This window comes from Sebastes fasciatus, chromosome 17, assembly GCF_043250625.1.
Source record: "Sebastes fasciatus isolate fSebFas1 chromosome 17, fSebFas1.pri, whole genome shotgun sequence".
NCBI lineage: Eukaryota > Metazoa > Chordata > Actinopteri > Perciformes > Sebastidae > Sebastes > Sebastes fasciatus.
The window spans coordinates 31,375,775-31,391,755 of record NC_133811.1 but is presented as its reverse complement, the minus strand read 5'-3'; the positions used below and the strand labels follow the sequence as shown (position 1 = coordinate 31,391,755).

Here is a 15,981-nt window from a genome sequence, read left to right as displayed (position 1 = left end):
TACCATACTCCACATCAAACACATGTTGATACACCGTCTTTTATATGAATCAGTGGCACTGGGGGGGCATCAAATATCCAAAACAAACCACAACGCTACACATTATGTATTTAGCGTCTTTCAGCTCGTTTCGGTTTACTGGATCCAAAACTCAGCTCTCACCTTCTACATCTCCAGACAAACATCTCTGATAACACCGGTGTACAGCAGCTGCTCAGCAGCAGAGAGACCCAGTTAAAGACCAGCTGGTGAACGTAGAGGAGCATCCAGCAGCTAAAGACACAGATGTTTCCCAAACCCAGAGCTGAAATAGAGAATACTGGATACTAACCGGGTGGACACAGACTTGCCCCGAGATGGTGGTTCAGCATCAAAGTTCATTCTTGACTTTGGGAACTGTAGTTCAACAAGACAAATGTTAACCTACGGTCCTCTTACAAGCTGTTTCTGCAGCAGTCATCATTAGAAGATCATCTGTCAGCTGAGCTGCAGTTTGTCCCATGAACACTGAGAGGACTACAGATTGCATGTGGACCCTGAGTTCAGATTGTTTAGTCAAACTTTATTCAAAATGTGAATGCTGATAATTCAAAACCAGTAACTGAGATGCTCTGCAATGCTTCAGCCTCGTTTGTTGGTTGAAAGCATCCAACTATCTGAAACCAACGCTGGTGGACATGATGAGAGCAGAAGCATGGAGAGGAGAGGAGAGGGGGGCGTCTCACGAGTCCTCCTTCTCTTGATACCTGAACACCAAAATCAAAATGATCAGCGAAAGGTCACACAGCACAGAGGGTTCAAATTAACTTACACTATACTATATATATAAATATATATATACACTCAGTGTGTTCATATTGATTACCTGCAGTGTATACAGGTGAAGAAGACCGTCTGTCCTTCATCTGCAGATCTCATCTGCCTGGTGTGGTAAACCATCCCCTCTTTGTTGCAGCGAGAGCAGCGTCTGTCGATCTAGAGGGAGAGCAGGTGAGCTCATTAATACAGCGGACTGTTGTTATCATCACACAGCAGCAGGCAGTGAGCAGCAGACAGTCTGTCCTCACCACAGCTCCCTTCAGCTCAGAGTTCTCCTCGTCCTCCAGAGCCACCGACGACTGCTCCGCGGGGTTGAACACGACCGTAGAACAGATCTTATGGCCTGAGAACTCTGGAAGGTAAAATACAGGTTCAGTACTGTGTTTTGGACCTTATAGTGTCTGTCTCTGTGTCCCTGTCTGTCCCTCTCATGGACTGTGTTTTGGACCTTATAGTGTCTGTCTCTGTGTCCCTGTCTGTCCCTCTCATGGACTGTGTTTTGGACCGTATAGTGTTTGTCTCTGTGGTCCCATCAGTCCCTCTCATGGACTGTGTTTTGGACCTTATAGTGTTTGTCTCTGTGTCCCTGTCTGTCCCTCTCATGGACTGTGTTTTGGACCGTATAGTGTTTGTCTCTGTGGTCCCATCAGTCCCTCTCATGGACTGTGTTTTGGACCTTATAGTGTTTGTCTCTGTGTCCCTGTCTGTCCCTCTCATGGACTGTGTTTTGGACCTTATAGTGTTTGTCTCTGTGTCCCTGTCAGTCCCTCTCATGGACTGTGTTTTGGACCTTATAGTGTTTGTCTCTGTGTCCCTGTCAGTCCCTCTCATGGACTGTGTTTTGGACCTTATAGTGTTTGTCTCTGTGTCCCTGTCTGTCCCTCTCATGGACTGTGTTTTGGACCTTATAGTGTCTGTCTCTATGTCCCTGTCAGTCCCTCTCATGGCCTCATGGTCTGTGTTGGGAGTTTAGAGCGAGGTCAGCTGGTACCTGCTACAGGGATGCAGAAGGAGCAGCGAGGACAGCGGACGGTGTCCAGGATTCCTGGAAGAGGAAGAACATTCCCACATTCTGGGCAGAAGTTGGTGTCACCACCGAAACACGACATCTGTGAGGAAGAAGAGGAGCATCAGTACGGTACTGTAGGGGACCGGACACAGTCTCCGTTAGACACCAGCTGTTGGTTCTCTACCGTACAGGAGCATCATCTCCATATCAGACAGAGTTAAGACCTTGAAACACCAAATATCCACTTCTTTTGTGTTGAATTGCATCTCTTTGATTCCGTCTCCAAGATCACTACAAACAAAAAAACTATTTTGATCCCAAATATAAAAAGAAATATTATGTAAAGAAAATATTAACAAGTGAACTATATAAATATCTAGTCATGTCCCTTCTACTAAATGTCATAATATTGCTTATTTTTATTTATTAGATTTAAATATTATGTTATTTTAATTTGTGTTTCTGTCTTTACTCTCATGTTGTCCATGTCATATATTGATGATTTATACATTATGATGTTAAATCTTAATTTTCTTAAATAAATAAAGTTTCAGGATGTGATTCGCAGAAGGAGTTTACATCTATGTTTCTCTGGATAGAATCTGTGGATTCATTTAAATGACTTCTCTTTTACCTGGTTGGTAATATCACTAACAAGATTAATATATAATAATAATAATAAGTCCAATAGCATGTAGCTACCGGAAACGTTGTATTCAGCTAACGTTGTGTTAAAGTACCTCTCTAGTCTGGATCTCATCAGTAACTCACCGGGTTGATGTGTAAACACAAACAATCCTCTCAGCGGACAGATCTCAGCCTCTCTGTTGTGAGTTTAAGTCTCTCTGGTCTCTCTCTGTCTAGTGTCTCTGTCTCTCTGAGTCTCTCTCTAGTGTCTGTGTCTCTGTGTCTCTCTGTCTGTCTCCGTCTCCGTGTCTCTCTGTGTCTCTGTCTAGTGTCTCTCTGTCTCCGTGTCTCTCTGTCTGTCTCTGTGTCTCTGTGTCTCCGTGTCTCTCTGTCTGTCTCTGTCTCTCTGTCTCTCTGTCTGTCTCTGTCTGTCTCTCTGTCTCCGTGTCTCTCTGTCTGTCTCCGTGTCTCTGTCTAGTGTCTCTGTGTCTCCGTGTCTCTCTGTCTGTCTCTGTCTCCGTGTCTCTCTGTCTGTCTCTCTGTCTCCGTGTCTCTCTGTCTCTCTCTGTCTCCGTGTCTCTCTGTCTGTCTCTGTCTCCGTGTCTCTCTCTGTCTGTGTCTCTGTCTCCGTGTCTCGTGTTGTGAGTTTAACATGTGGACGGTTGATGGTTAAGCACTGCGGGTCCTTCTACTCCTACTGTCGCATTCTGATGACGCGTCATAGCTGATGTACGGAGCCTCCTGATGACGTAGTTCAGTAAATATGTATATACAGTATATATATTATAATAATATTGTTCTCTATGTGCAGCCGGCTGTGTTACGAGCTGTCAGGGACCGTCTACAAAGTGCAACGCTGAAAAGAGAAACATATTAAATATCTTCAGTATTGCAGTGTAGTACCACCAACATGACGTCACACATCAATGATCTCCTGATTATACCTATTAAACTAATTAAGACATTTTGATGGCACTACACTTTATGAAAGTGAAGTTATTGAATATTTTTCTCTTTTCAGCGTTGCACTTTGTAGACGGTCCCTGACAGCTCGTAACACAGCCGGCTGCACATAGAGAACAATATTATTATAATATATATACTGTATATATATATATATATATATATATAATGTAAAGTGTTCAGCTTGGAGGACGGCTGGTTGTGATATAAATGAGGTTGTAGCTGGTTGTCTACCTCACTACTTACTTAGAAAGAGCCCTCGTTGGTGTTTTTTGACGTTTCTGTTATCAGTTATTGATCCGGGAAGTTTGAATCTGTCAATATCTTTCACACTTTACTGAAGTACATCATCTAGGGGGGCTCCGAAGGTTTTTGTGGGCTTCCATATGTAAAGCGTCCTCGGGTCCCCTGAAAGGTGCTACTGTATAAAATACAAGCTATTCTTCTTCTTATTGTTCACAATGGACACACGGCTGGTTCGGTACTGCTGCTCACACGGCTGGTTCGGTACTGCTGCTCACACGGCTGGTTCGGTACTGCTGCTCACACGGCTGGTTCGGTACTGCTGGACACACGGCTGGTTCGGTACTGCTGGTCACACGGCTGGTTCGGTACTGCTGCTCACACGGCTGGTTCGGTACTGCTGCTCACACGGCTGGTTCGGTACTGCTGCTCACACGGCTGGTTCGGTACTGCTGCTCACACGGCTGGTTCGGTACTGCTGGACACACGGCTGGTTCGGTACTGCTGCTCACACGGCTGGTTCGGTACTGCTGCTCACACGGCTGGTTCGGTACTGCTGGACACACGGCTGGTTCGGTACTGCTGCTCACACGGCTGGTTCGGTACTGCTGCTCACACGGCTGGTTCGGTACTGCTGCTCACACGGCTGGTTCGGTACTGCTGCTCACACGGCTGGTTCGGTACTGCTGCTCACACGGCTGGTTCGGTACTGCTGCTCACACGGCTGGTTCGGTACTGCTGCTCACACGGCTGGTTCGGTACTGCTGGTCACACGACTGAATGCTGTCAATGAAACAGTAACTCCTTCACCATGTGGGCAAATATCAAAATAGTTCATTTTATTTATACTGTATTAAAGTTATAAACACATCAGGCAGTGGTTTTACACATCACCATACAGACATGGGAATCAATCAATCTGCTGGAGAACCTCCCAAAGTTAATTACAGTACAGTGAGAATCATTCTGTAATCCCTCCACAGCACAAACACAAACTGTCAGAACAATCGGTGGTTTTTGAACAAACCTAAGCTGAACCAAACCGTGGTTTGGATGTCATGTATCAGGGCTTCAGGGTGATCATCACATCCGTCAGGTTTATCTCATTTGCAGCTCAACAAACTTGTTAGAACTTCAAGTTCAAGACGATTAAATCATTTCAAAAACAGCCACGACTCCACCCTTCATATGAACTACTTCCTTCTACACACTTAGACACCGAGGTCACTCACCTGGAGGAGAGATGCAGATTCTGTGACCCTCTGAATGTCAAAAGGGAAATCTCTTCAACCATCACATTGATGGAGTTTAAACTGGGCCACTCAAACATTAAATGCTTTACATTAACAAAATAAAACTGAATTATAGGCCTTCCAAGACCAGCTGGAGATCAGCTGGAGATCAGCTGGAGATCAGCCACCAAGACCTCAGGATGCTTCTCACACGGCGCTCGTCTAAAGGTGTCGACAGCAGAACTGAAGGCGCTGCGTCTGACGGTTTGGAACAGGTATGAACCTGGTGTTTGGTGTTTTTACTTTCTGGCAAATACAACTTCCACCTAACACGTTTGGCCCATCGTACACCCGGCGCAGAGCGCAACGGTCATTGCTAGTTTCATAACGAAGCAGTTGTAATTTTCACGCCCACGTTGTGGAAGTAGCAGATGTACTTGCGCCCACATTGGTGTTAACATGAGGTGTGGTTCGGGTGCTTTGTTGGCGCGTCGCTATCTTGAGGCAGCAGAAAGCGATTGCACCGTTGACCAACAAAAACCTGGTCTAAAGTCTGGCGCAGTATTTTCCTGCTTATTTAAAGGGTGCATTATTACGTCATGTTTTCATAGGCGTTTGTTTTTTCTTTTCACTTTTCACAGGACTTTCTGTCTGGTAGCGGTCTACGAACAGAGAAGGTAAAGGAGCTGAAAACAACGCTTAATAGACGACAGTCTCTGTTCACCAAACTGATGAAGAAGAAGGCCAACGCTGCAGCAGAGGCTTCGTGTAGCGGCGCTCATCCTAACGGAACACAAAGCCCTTCACCGATGGAAGGATTGTAATAGAAGCGATGACTGAAACGTTATTAAAGGACCATGAAAGTAAGACAGAAAGGATGTCTGCTGTTGGCGACGGACCACTCGGTGGCGCTGTGTGTGTAGCTCTCGGCCACTTTCATTTTGTCAAATTAGCTCTCAGAGGAACAAAGGTTGGAGACTCCTGATCTACAGACCGTTGCGGTCTACAGTGGCCAGATGTGAAGAGTTGAAAGAGTTAAAAACATGTGATATTAACACTGTTGTGTCTCCGTTCTAGAGACGATCACTCTGCTTCTGTTTGGCCTCTGGTGTTTTATCACCGACACTGAAACAACTGTAAAGATTTCCTGCTACCAAACTCCCATTTACAGCTGCTGCAAACATCTGGATGTGATGTTTTAAGTCTACATTTGGCCAGTTATTCACAGAAATAAAATTAAAAAAACACACCAAGCAAAATGGGCCCAGAAAGCAAGGCACGTTGCCGATAGAAACCAGGTTTTTAAGGGTGGAATTCTCTTTTCCTTGCAGTGTGTGTGTGTGTGGCCGTTGAACGTGCTGATCCTGACCGAGCACCCTGTTGTAAAAGCTTCCCTCACAAACAGCTGCTCTAAGTCCTTCATGAACCACCGTGTGCGTCTGCTGGATTCTTTGGTCTGAGAGGGTGTTTCCTCTTCAACACCATTCACATTGTCCAGTCTGGATGGGTCTCTCAGCTCCAGCTGACGTCGTACTGCGTCCAGCCCTCTGGCGGAGCCAAGAACACCCTCCGACCCCGGAACAGGAAGTTGACCACGCCCCTGTAACCTGTACGAGGAACTCCAGATTTCAAGTCGTCCATCACCCCCAGATTTCGAGCAAAGACTTTAAAACTGTCCCGGCTTGAGTACTGCACCCTGAACGGTCCAGGGCCTCTTAAGGTGCCCCCTTGTTGCAGCTCCTCGATCTTCACCAGCGGGGCGCCGTAAATCTCTTTTATAAACATTTCATCATACTTCTCTTTTAGCAAATAAGACAAATCCTGTTTGGTAAAAGGCACAAATTCAGTGTTTAGCTTAATATAGCGAAGGTACTGGTCGAAGAATTGACCTAAACTGACGCCTTTCCGGCCAAAGGTGATAGTCCGGGAGACTTCGGGCCGGATGCAGGAGCGCTCCTTGCGCTGCTCCGGCTGACGCATCCAGTCGTCCCAGAAGGCCGAGGGCCATTTGGGTTCCAGTTCGTCCCACATCTCCTTCAGCAGCATCCAGCCCAGACCGGGGAAGAAGTCTGTTCTGTAGAGGAGCTCCGCTCTGGATGGATCCACCAAGGCGTCTCTGCCGTTATCGTTCCACGCAGAGGCGCACCACAGGCTGGGGTCGGCGCGCAGGATCGGGTACAGGGCTCGGAAATACTCAAAGAAGTCCGGGGCCACCTTAAATAATGAGAGGAGACAGAAGCACAGTATTGAGCTGCTGCTTCACAGACACAAACAGATCAACAGAATCACTGAAAAGGCCGTTCACACTCTCTTAACTGGCAGTTTGGGCCAATTTAAACCTGCAGTAGTCAGTATATTTTTGGCATAATAATATATATTATAATATATATTAATATATATATATATATATATATATATATATATATATATATTAATATATATATATATATATATCATTATTAGATTGTTAACACTGATGCATTTGTGTAAGCAGCATTTTACTGTTGTAGCTGCTCGCGGTGGAGCAACTTTAGTTTAGTTTAGTCCAGTGGTTGCCAACCTAGGAGTCGGGCCCCTCTGAAAGGCCGCAACATAAACCCGAGGGGTCATGACATGATGATTGAAGGGCAGGAGAGAAGGAAAAACATTTGTATGCATCTTTTTGACCATTCTCAAGTTTGATTCTACATGTTATTTAACCTCTCTGGACTTCACACAGTTATTAAAATGAAACCATGTGAGCAGTTTAGAAGGGAAATGTCTCTTTAGTGGAGCTGCTAACAACTCATAGACATCTGAAATGTGACAAAGGGCCTCAACTAGACACTGCTTTCTGTACGGAGTCCCACTGCTGCTGTTATCTTTACTAATAATGCATCGTATTTTATAAGATCCTCATATCTTTTTACAGTGAAATCTTAATCTGAAGAGTAATGCTGACTACAGCTGTCAAATAAAGACTAAAAAGTGACATATTTCCCTCTGAAATGTAGTGGAGTACATTTATAAAGTAGCTTAAATGGAAATACTCAAGTGAAGTACAAGTACCTCAAAATTGTCCTTACGTACGTACATAACACCCTCTATCTTTTAGACGTTGACCGTTTCATTGCAACATCCCTGGTTCACACCCAGCCCTCCCTCTCCTCTCGTTTCCCGTCACCGATCAAAAAGACAAACCAAAAGCACCACAAACATAAAATGTTGTGCATTTGACCGCTGGTTGGCTGCACTCAGTAAGTCTGTATGGTGGTGGGCCAACTGGTGGGTTGAAGAGGTCAAATGATCTTGAACTCTGAACTTGCAGAGAGATTACCAGAACAAACAGGGAGAGTTGGTGCTGAGCTGTCGGGAACAGAAAGAGGAAGCCAGCGGAGTCACGGAGGTGAAGCCACATCTTCTCTGCTCGTTGGCTAAATAACTGCTGATTCAGTTCAATGTGCTAATCTCAACTGAGATTCTTTGCTCTCTCTCTCTCTCTCCCAAGTACCAGATATAGTTTCTGCTGTGATCCAGAGAACACACACAGTCCTACATACTGGAAACCAGTCTGGGCTCTGTCACCACACACTAAAATAGGTACTGGTTAACTAGTCAAGACCAACTAAACCGAGACCAACTAAACCGAGACAAGACCAGGACTTTGAGGGGTTGAGGTGACTTTTATGTGGGAATGTTCCTTTGAGTTCTATGAGCAGTCGCAGTAATGATGTTAACTAATAAATCAGACAATAAGCAGGCAATTTAGTGTTAAAAATAAAATATAATCCAGAGTCCTCTTTGTCCAAGACGGAGACGAGACGGAGTAGAAACGCAGTTGATTCCGAGACGATACCGAGATCTTCAAAAAGTGGTCTTGAGACCGGTCTGGGTCTGGAGTATTACAACACTACTGGTTAGAGTTTACTAAGTTATCACAGAGTCTTCATAAGCTGATGTGGAACATTTTGAGGAGACTGTCTTCAGTGGTGAATACTTGAGACAAGCGTGGGACCAGCAGTGGGACCAGCAGTGGGACCAGCAGTGGGACCAGCAGTGGGACCACTGGGACCAGCTCCAGACATCATTAACCCGCATTTGGACGGAAGCCAGATGTAATTACACCTTTACCATGGAAAGGCTATCTACCCTCTTGAAACCTGCCAGACCTCCCAGTGAGAGAGATAATTACTAACTCATGCTGTGTCTACAGGCACGGCTCACTTTATTGTTTCTATTCTGCTGGAGATGAATAATGAAAATGTATAAACAAAAAACAGTTATTCATTTCCATTTCTAAACATCCACAGGGAGCCTCTGGAGAGGAGCTAAAGAGCTGCAGGTTACCGACCCCTGGTCTAGGGGAACTGACAAAAAAAACATCAAATGTATTATTGCAATGCCAAAAGGCGCAGTGACAAAATGTTAGGTGAATGCCTAAATGATGTGCTGTTGCACCAAAATAAAAAAAGTTAGGCGCACCAGTGCAACCACTGTAAAAAGTTAGTCTGGAGCCCTGCAATGCCGACTGTAATGCCTACGGTAATGTCTTTGGCAATGTCTACGGTAATGCCTACTGTAATGTCTACGGTAATGCCTACTGTAATGTCTACGGTAATGTCTACGGTAATGCCTACGGTAATGTCTACTGTAATGTCTACGGTAATGCCTACTGTAATGTCTACTGTAATGTCTACTGTAATGCCTACAGTAATGTCTACTGTAATGTCTACGGTAATGCCTACTGTAATGTCTACTGTAATGTCTACGGTAATGCCTACTGTAATGTCTACTGTAATGTCTACGGTAATGCCTACTGTAATGTCTACGGTAATGCCTACGGTAATGCCTACTGTAATGTCTACTGTAATGTCTACAGTAATGTCTACAGTAATGTCTACGGTAATGTCTACGGTAATGCCTACTGTAATGTCTACTGTAATGTCTACTGTAATGCCTACAGTAATGTCTACTGTAATGTCTACTGTAATGTCTACGGTAATGTCTACGGTAATGTCTACTGTAATGTCTACTGTAATGTCTACGGTAATGTGTGGTAAAGTTGTGAGAATGAGGCAGAAGTCTGACAGCACTCACCTCCAGGTCGTCCTCCACTATGACCACGGTGGACTGGGAGAACGTGTTGAACACCTGGTTGAGGGCCCAGTGGTAATGTCGGGATATTTTGTAGTAGCCCTGGAACTTCCTGTGCTCCGGTCGGACTCTGATGTCCCCCAGGTCCGGCTGCCGTATGTGTGTCACTTGATCGCCGTACGAGCCAATCACGCGAGCCGTCTCGGCGTGACCGCAGTCCTGGCTGACGATGATTGGAAATAGTTCTTGAGAGGGGCGGTACTGGATCAGTCTGTCGAGGCTCCGTTTCACCGTCACTCTGTCACAAGCGATGACTAGAACAGGAATGACGACTTTTGGGCCGGCAACGGAAGTCCCCAATTTATTGTTCTCAGCGATCTCCTCCTTTATATCAACGGCCTGGTGCTGATCCAACTTAGAGTCCGAAGCGACTATGTGAACGGGCGTCTGTGTGTTTTTTACTTGAGTTTGGTCCCCATCATCCACACCTTCTTTTACAGGAAGTGGAGGCTTTGGCGGCTGGTGGAAAACCTCTTGTTTGACTTCTTTTGCATCCTCCGTCTCTCTTTTCCCGACGTCTCTCTGCCGAGCCCACACCGCCCTGTGACTTTCAATCTGCTTCAGTAGTTTTTTCTGGGTCTCGAGCTGAATTTCGACCTCCTCCGCCAGTCGGATCACCTCCCCAGCCAGGTTGAGCTGGCCTCCTTTCCCTCTGCCCAGGGCCCACTCCTCCTTTCCTCCTGGTTCGGCTCCACCACCTTCTCCGAGGCGCCCGATGGGAGGACGACCCCAAAGATAAAGTAGAAGCAAAGCATTCCAGGCGACAAACAGGAAAGCACCGCATAGTATAAGAGAACCTTTTTTGCGAACCATGGCCCAATGACACTAGAAAAAGGGATGGGGTTGTGGAAAAGGCTGCAGGTAGGGAACAGGTGATGGAACCAGAGTGAGAATCCTACAGACTGAGGTGGCAATCTCAGGTGGGCAGGAGGTTGATATATCCGATCACATTGTAATTTTTTCAAATTTGAGAGTCATCCTTCGGGTGTCGGGAGGAGAACTGTCCAATTTAAAATGAATTCACATGATCCGACTGAGGAATGCATGCATCCCATGAGATCCCATACGGACGGGGAGACGAGCTGAGATAGGACACGCAGAGTCAAGCAGGGGGAGGTGGCACAACTGCAGATGGAAGTAAAAAAAGGGGAAAGTGGGCTCACTTTGGGTTGAGGGGATGTGAATCCTTGGATATTACCCTTCAGCCATCATCCTGAAAACAGAGCAGCAGAACAAACCATCAGCACAATGAACCAATTTTAAATAATGAAGCACAAACAAACGCTCCTTTCAGACATGCACCGTACATCCGTGTAAAATCCTGCACACGTGTCAATAGAAGCAGTCACAAGATTATCACCTTCTTATGTATGACATGAAAACCAGTCTTCTGTTAATGGTACCGTCGGGTTTGGGATGTTTCCATTGCAGAGACCAAATCTACTTTATCAGACCGACAGACCAGCAGTGTTACATTCCTCTTCAGAAAAAGGGATAAAATGTGTTGTTTCTGGAAGCTCACTTCCCTGAACAGACACTTTATCGGACATGTTCAGAGAGGCCAACAGGATGTCCTGCTCATCTCCTCGTGGCGTTCAGTCTTTTACTGAGCAACACGTCAACAAAGATGTCAAATGTCCAAGAACATGATGATCAGAGTAAGAGGGGAATACCACTTTCACTTTTTCTCCTTTAGAAACATGACAACACTTCAGATTGCGTTAGTGATCCTGATTTCATTACTGTTCTCCACTGAAGGCAGAAAGGAGAGATTACTGCCATCTTTTCCTGACTAAGTACTTGGATGGAAAAGGTGACTCGTGGCAGGAGCAAACTGCAAAGACTTTACAAGTAACCAGCCTCGTTATCATGCTGGTAAACCAGCACCACAAAACCTCGCAGATGAATTGTGTCACAACCAGGGTCTGAAATTAACTTTTTCCACTTCCTGCCACTGTAACAGACGAGTGTTTCTTTTGTCTGCCACTTTAGAAATCTCTGCGCTAAATGAAGGAATAACATTTTAGATCTGATGTCATTCAATGTTCAATATATTTAACACAAAAAACATTATATACACGGTATACAGTATTCAAATGACACCGTGGAGGGAGGGTAGTGTACACAGTACTGTACTTTGTTATTGCATGTGGTTATTTGCATAAAAACACACAATTCAAATGATTATGAATATTTAAATATTTGCTTGTATCTTGTTGTAGAGATACTACTGCACTATACACATGCAAACATTCAAAGCTGAATCATTATATTGGGATTTTATTCTATTACCTGAGAGACGAGGTACCACGAGAGGGAAGTGACAGAACTGTTTTGTAATTCGGCTGAAACGACCTTTAAATTAGCCCTCTATGTCTATTTAGTGTCTGACTATACCTGAGATTCTGCTGTACAAAGTCAAACGCCCCCCCCCCCCCCCCACGAACGGACACTTTCCAGTGCTGAGTGAGTGGAGGATGAAGGAGCTCCTCAGCATTAGAGAAACCTAAACCAATTACTGCTGATAAATATAGGCCTGCAATAATCTTGTCAGGATGGATGTTTGACTAAAAGGAACAAACGCTGTGATTAGTAACAGATCTTTGGCTGTGATTCACCTGTTTATCTCCACATTACATCACCTTACAAAGAACCCCCCCACCCATATTCAACATGTGTTCCACCTACTGACACACAGTAGATGTTTAAACATGGTTTATCGAGCGCTCAAACCTCATACCTGAACGCCTTTTTATATGGAAGTGATAAATAATGATTTGAAGATGATTAAGAAACTGGTATTGAACACATGTTCACAGCTCTCTGCCGCCTCCGAGAAAGACAAACCGCTACTCCAAGTCGTTCGTTCCCTCCGTCATTACGAAGCTGAACGAGAGGAGCTATCTTGAATGCACAAAAGTTTTATATTGAATGTAAAGTTATTTTGCACTAACCATATGATGGTTGTCCGTGTTTGCAAGAAGGTACATTCGTGGAATGTATGTGCAATACTCTTGGCACTTTATTCTATTTATTCTTTTACCTCGTCTTGTTTTTATTCTTGTATTTATTTCAAATATTTGTACTCTCGTACTTTTATTGATCTTGCACCTCCCCATATGCAAATATACAATATTTAGACCATTACACGGTTTTAAACGTAAACATTCTAAATGTGTCCCAGTTGATTTCCTGTTGCAGTGGATGTGAATCACATCAGCTGACAGGAAGTAAACATGGATCCAAGCTGTTGCCTAGTAACGCAATTCCGTTGCAATTCCGTTGAAATGCACTAAAACGGAGCGTTTCAGACGGAGAGGGAATACAGGTATATTCAGACAGACAGGATGAGGAAAATAAGTTATTTTTAACGTTACAGCATGTAAACATGTTCTAGTAGAAACACAAAATACAAGTATGAACCTGAAGATGAGCTGATATGGGACCTTATATTCATGAGGTTTACTGTAGGACTAAAGTATTAGACTGCATTAGTCTCAGCTAAGAGGACCGTATGAGTGGATATTTTAATGTGTTTTGAAAGAGTTGACTCAAATTACTCATCTTGACAAAGGAAGCAGCAACATGACCTCTTTAAAGCTGAACTGTTTTTACCCTGAAAACACACAAAGCAGCAACATGCAGACGCAGTAACGTTGAGCCGCAGAGGGTCAATGGAAGTAGAAAAGTCTGAGAGGAAAGAAAGAAGTTGGTCTAAAGTTACAGAGAAACAACAACAAGTGAAGTACGGAGCTCAGAGTAAAGAGAGTGAAACTAACTGTACGTTACCTGAACCCGGAGCAGCCTACTGATCTGTCATGTCCCTTTCAACTGGAGTAAGTTAAGCTCTGCTGACTGAACAGGGAGGAGGGAGGATGGGAGGAGGATGGGCAGATGGAGGGAGGATGGGAGGGAACTGTTGCTCCTCTCACAAACTACCAGCTGAAGCTCTATTCTTCTTTAAACCCTCCTCCTCCTCCTCCTCCGGGACAACGTGGAGCTGGCTGGTAGGATCACACAGAGCAGAGCAGCCTGGTAGGATCACACAGAGCAGCCTGGTAGGATCACACAGAACAGTCTGGTAGGATCACACAGAGCAGTCTGGTAGGATCACACAGAGCAGAGCAGTCTGGTAGGATCACACAGAGCAGTCTGGTAGGATCACACAGAGCAGTCTGGTAGGATCACACAGAGCAGCCTGGTAGGATCACACAGAGCAGCCTGGTAGGATCACACAGAGCAGTCTGGTAGGATCACACAGAGCAGTCTGGTAGGATCACACAGAGCAGCCTGGTAGGATCACACAGAACAGTCTGGTAGGATCACACAGAGCAGTCTGGTAGGATCACACAGAGCAGAGCAGTCTGGTAGGATCACACAGAGCAGTCTGGTAGGATCACACAGAGCAGTCTGGTAGGATCACACAGAGCAGCCTGGTAGGATCACACAGAGCAGTCTGGTAGGATCACACAGAGCAGTCTGGTAGGATCACACAGAGCAGAGCAGTCTGGTAGGATCACACAGAGCAGTCTGGTAGGATCACACAGAGCAGTCTGGTAGGATCACACAGAGCAGAGCAGTCTGGTAGGATCACGCAGAGCAGTCTGGTAGGATCACACAGAGCAGTCTGGTAGGATCACACAGAGCAGTCTGGTAGGATCACGCAGAGCAGTCTGGTAGGATCAGATCCGGTCACAGCTCCTCATGACCACCCTGAGGGAGTAAAGGCCTCTGAACATGTTTAACACTAAAACACTGAGAACTTTAAACTGATGTGAGTTCATGTCCTAAACCAGCAGCTCACATCTGTCTGGTGTGTTGAGATGAAACCAGCTGTTCCTGTTCTCCTCTGAGGCTGATAAGATGATTAACTAACTACACAGAACACACAGAACACAGAGAACACACAGAACACAGAGAACACAGAGAACACAGAGAACACAGACAGTCTGTCAGGGCTAAGAGAGTCTGAACAGTAAGAGAACCCTTCACTGCTGACATGCTGCTGCTGCTGGTGCTGCTAGCCCGCTAGTGCAGCCAGTGGAGGGTTCTCATTAGGGACCGGGGCCGTGGTTCAGCAGTAGCCGGGTTCGGAGCAGCAGTAGCGGGCTGACTCACCTCTCTCCTGCCGCTCTGGTGGAGGTGTGGAGGAGATGGAGATCACATGGAGCTGCAGGCTGACCGGCTAGCTGGATAGCTAGCTAACTTCTGGAGCCCCCCCTCGTGTTTCCTTCACATCATCTCTCTGTGCTCCTCCACGGCTGGTCTCCTTCATCCCCCCGGTCCCCCGGTCCCCCGGTCCCCCGGTTCTCCGGTTCTCCGGTTCTCTGCTCTCTGGATCCCTACAGAACCTTCAGCTAGCTGCTAATGCTAATGCTAGCAGGCTACTGTCTCCACAGCTTCATGTCCTCTGCCGGTTCAGAGTGTCTCCAGCTGTCTCTCCTCTCTGGATGTCTTAACGGGTCTGTCTCTGGAGGAGGAGGCTGTCTCTCCTCTCTCTGGATGTCTTAACGGGTCTGTCTCTGGAGGCTGTCTCTTCTCCTGTAGGATGACGCCATTTTTCATTTAGCTGCACTGAAACTACACTTCAGAAACTCTCGCGAGACTGGCTGCGAGACTTGCTGCCCGACGACCCCGTGTTGCCTTCAATGAGGTCGTGTTTACCGGGATTACGAACAGAGTCCATATGAACGCCCCATCATTAGTGTTACGGTCACATTGAGGAAAACAAAAATCTGGGATTACGAGAATAAAGTCATAATATTACGAGAAAAAGTCGTAAAATTATGAGAATAAAGTCATAATATTACGAGAATAAAGAAATAACTTTACCAGAAAAAAAGTCGTAAAATTACGAGAATAAAGTCAGAAGTTTACGTGTTATTTTAGAGGGGAATATGAGGAACGCGGAGCATCTTGTGAAGTTCTACTTTAGTTTAGGTTTCACAAATAAGG

The 15,981-nt window shown here is 45.5% G+C and overlaps 2 protein-coding genes across 3 annotated transcripts; both read right to left on the bottom strand.

Moving 5' to 3' along the window:
* Positions 1-561: 561 nt before the first annotated feature.
* On the bottom strand, positions 562-2,813 carry polr1h (RNA polymerase I subunit H). The gene is made up of 5 exons (XM_074613694.1): positions 2,600-2,813; positions 1,811-1,928; positions 1,068-1,171; positions 866-975; positions 562-746 (listed from the first exon to the last, which is right to left on the bottom strand). Exons 2-5 carry the CDS (start codon positions 1,926-1,928, stop codon positions 722-724), a joined length of 357 nt encoding a protein of 118 aa, XP_074469795.1. The 5' UTR covers positions 2,600-2,813; the 3' UTR covers positions 562-721.
* Positions 2,814-4,473: 1,660 nt separating this feature from the next.
* Positions 4,474-15,625, bottom strand: mgat1b (alpha-1,3-mannosyl-glycoprotein 2-beta-N-acetylglucosaminyltransferase b). 2 transcript variants are annotated; one of them, XM_074614317.1, is made up of 4 exons: positions 15,145-15,625; positions 13,816-14,030; positions 9,970-11,239; positions 4,474-7,107 (listed from the first exon to the last, which is right to left on the bottom strand). In XM_074614317.1, exons 3-4 carry the CDS (start codon positions 10,837-10,839, stop codon positions 6,406-6,408), a joined length of 1,572 nt encoding a protein of 523 aa, XP_074470418.1. In that variant the 5' UTR covers positions 10,840-11,239; positions 13,816-14,030; positions 15,145-15,625; the 3' UTR covers positions 4,474-6,405. The 2 variants fall into 2 exon arrangements, with proteins under 2 accessions (XP_074470418.1, XP_074470417.1); XM_074614316.1 differs by lacking the exon at positions 13,816-14,030.
* Between the last annotated feature and the right edge of the window lie 356 nt (positions 15,626-15,981).

Coding starts and splice junctions, on each gene's coding strand:
- polr1h (XM_074613694.1), bottom strand. CDS start 1,928: ATGTCGTGTTTCGGTGGTGACACCAACTTCTGCCCAGAATGTGGGAAT. Junction 1,172..1,810: donor CTTCTGCATCCCTGTAGCAG/GTACCAGCTGAC, acceptor TTTACCTTCCAG/AGTTCTCAGGCCATAAGATC. Junction 976..1,067: donor CTGAGCTGAAGGGAGCTGTG/GTGAGGACAGAC, acceptor CTCTCCCTCTAG/ATCGACAGACGCTGCTCTCG.
- mgat1b (XM_074614317.1), bottom strand. CDS start 10,839: ATGGTTCGCAAAAAAGGTTCTCTTATACTATGCGGTGCTTTCCTGTTT. Junction 7,108..9,969: donor TAGTGGAGGACGACCTGGAG/GTGAGTGCTGTC, acceptor TCATTATTTAAG/GTGGCCCCGGACTTCTTTGA.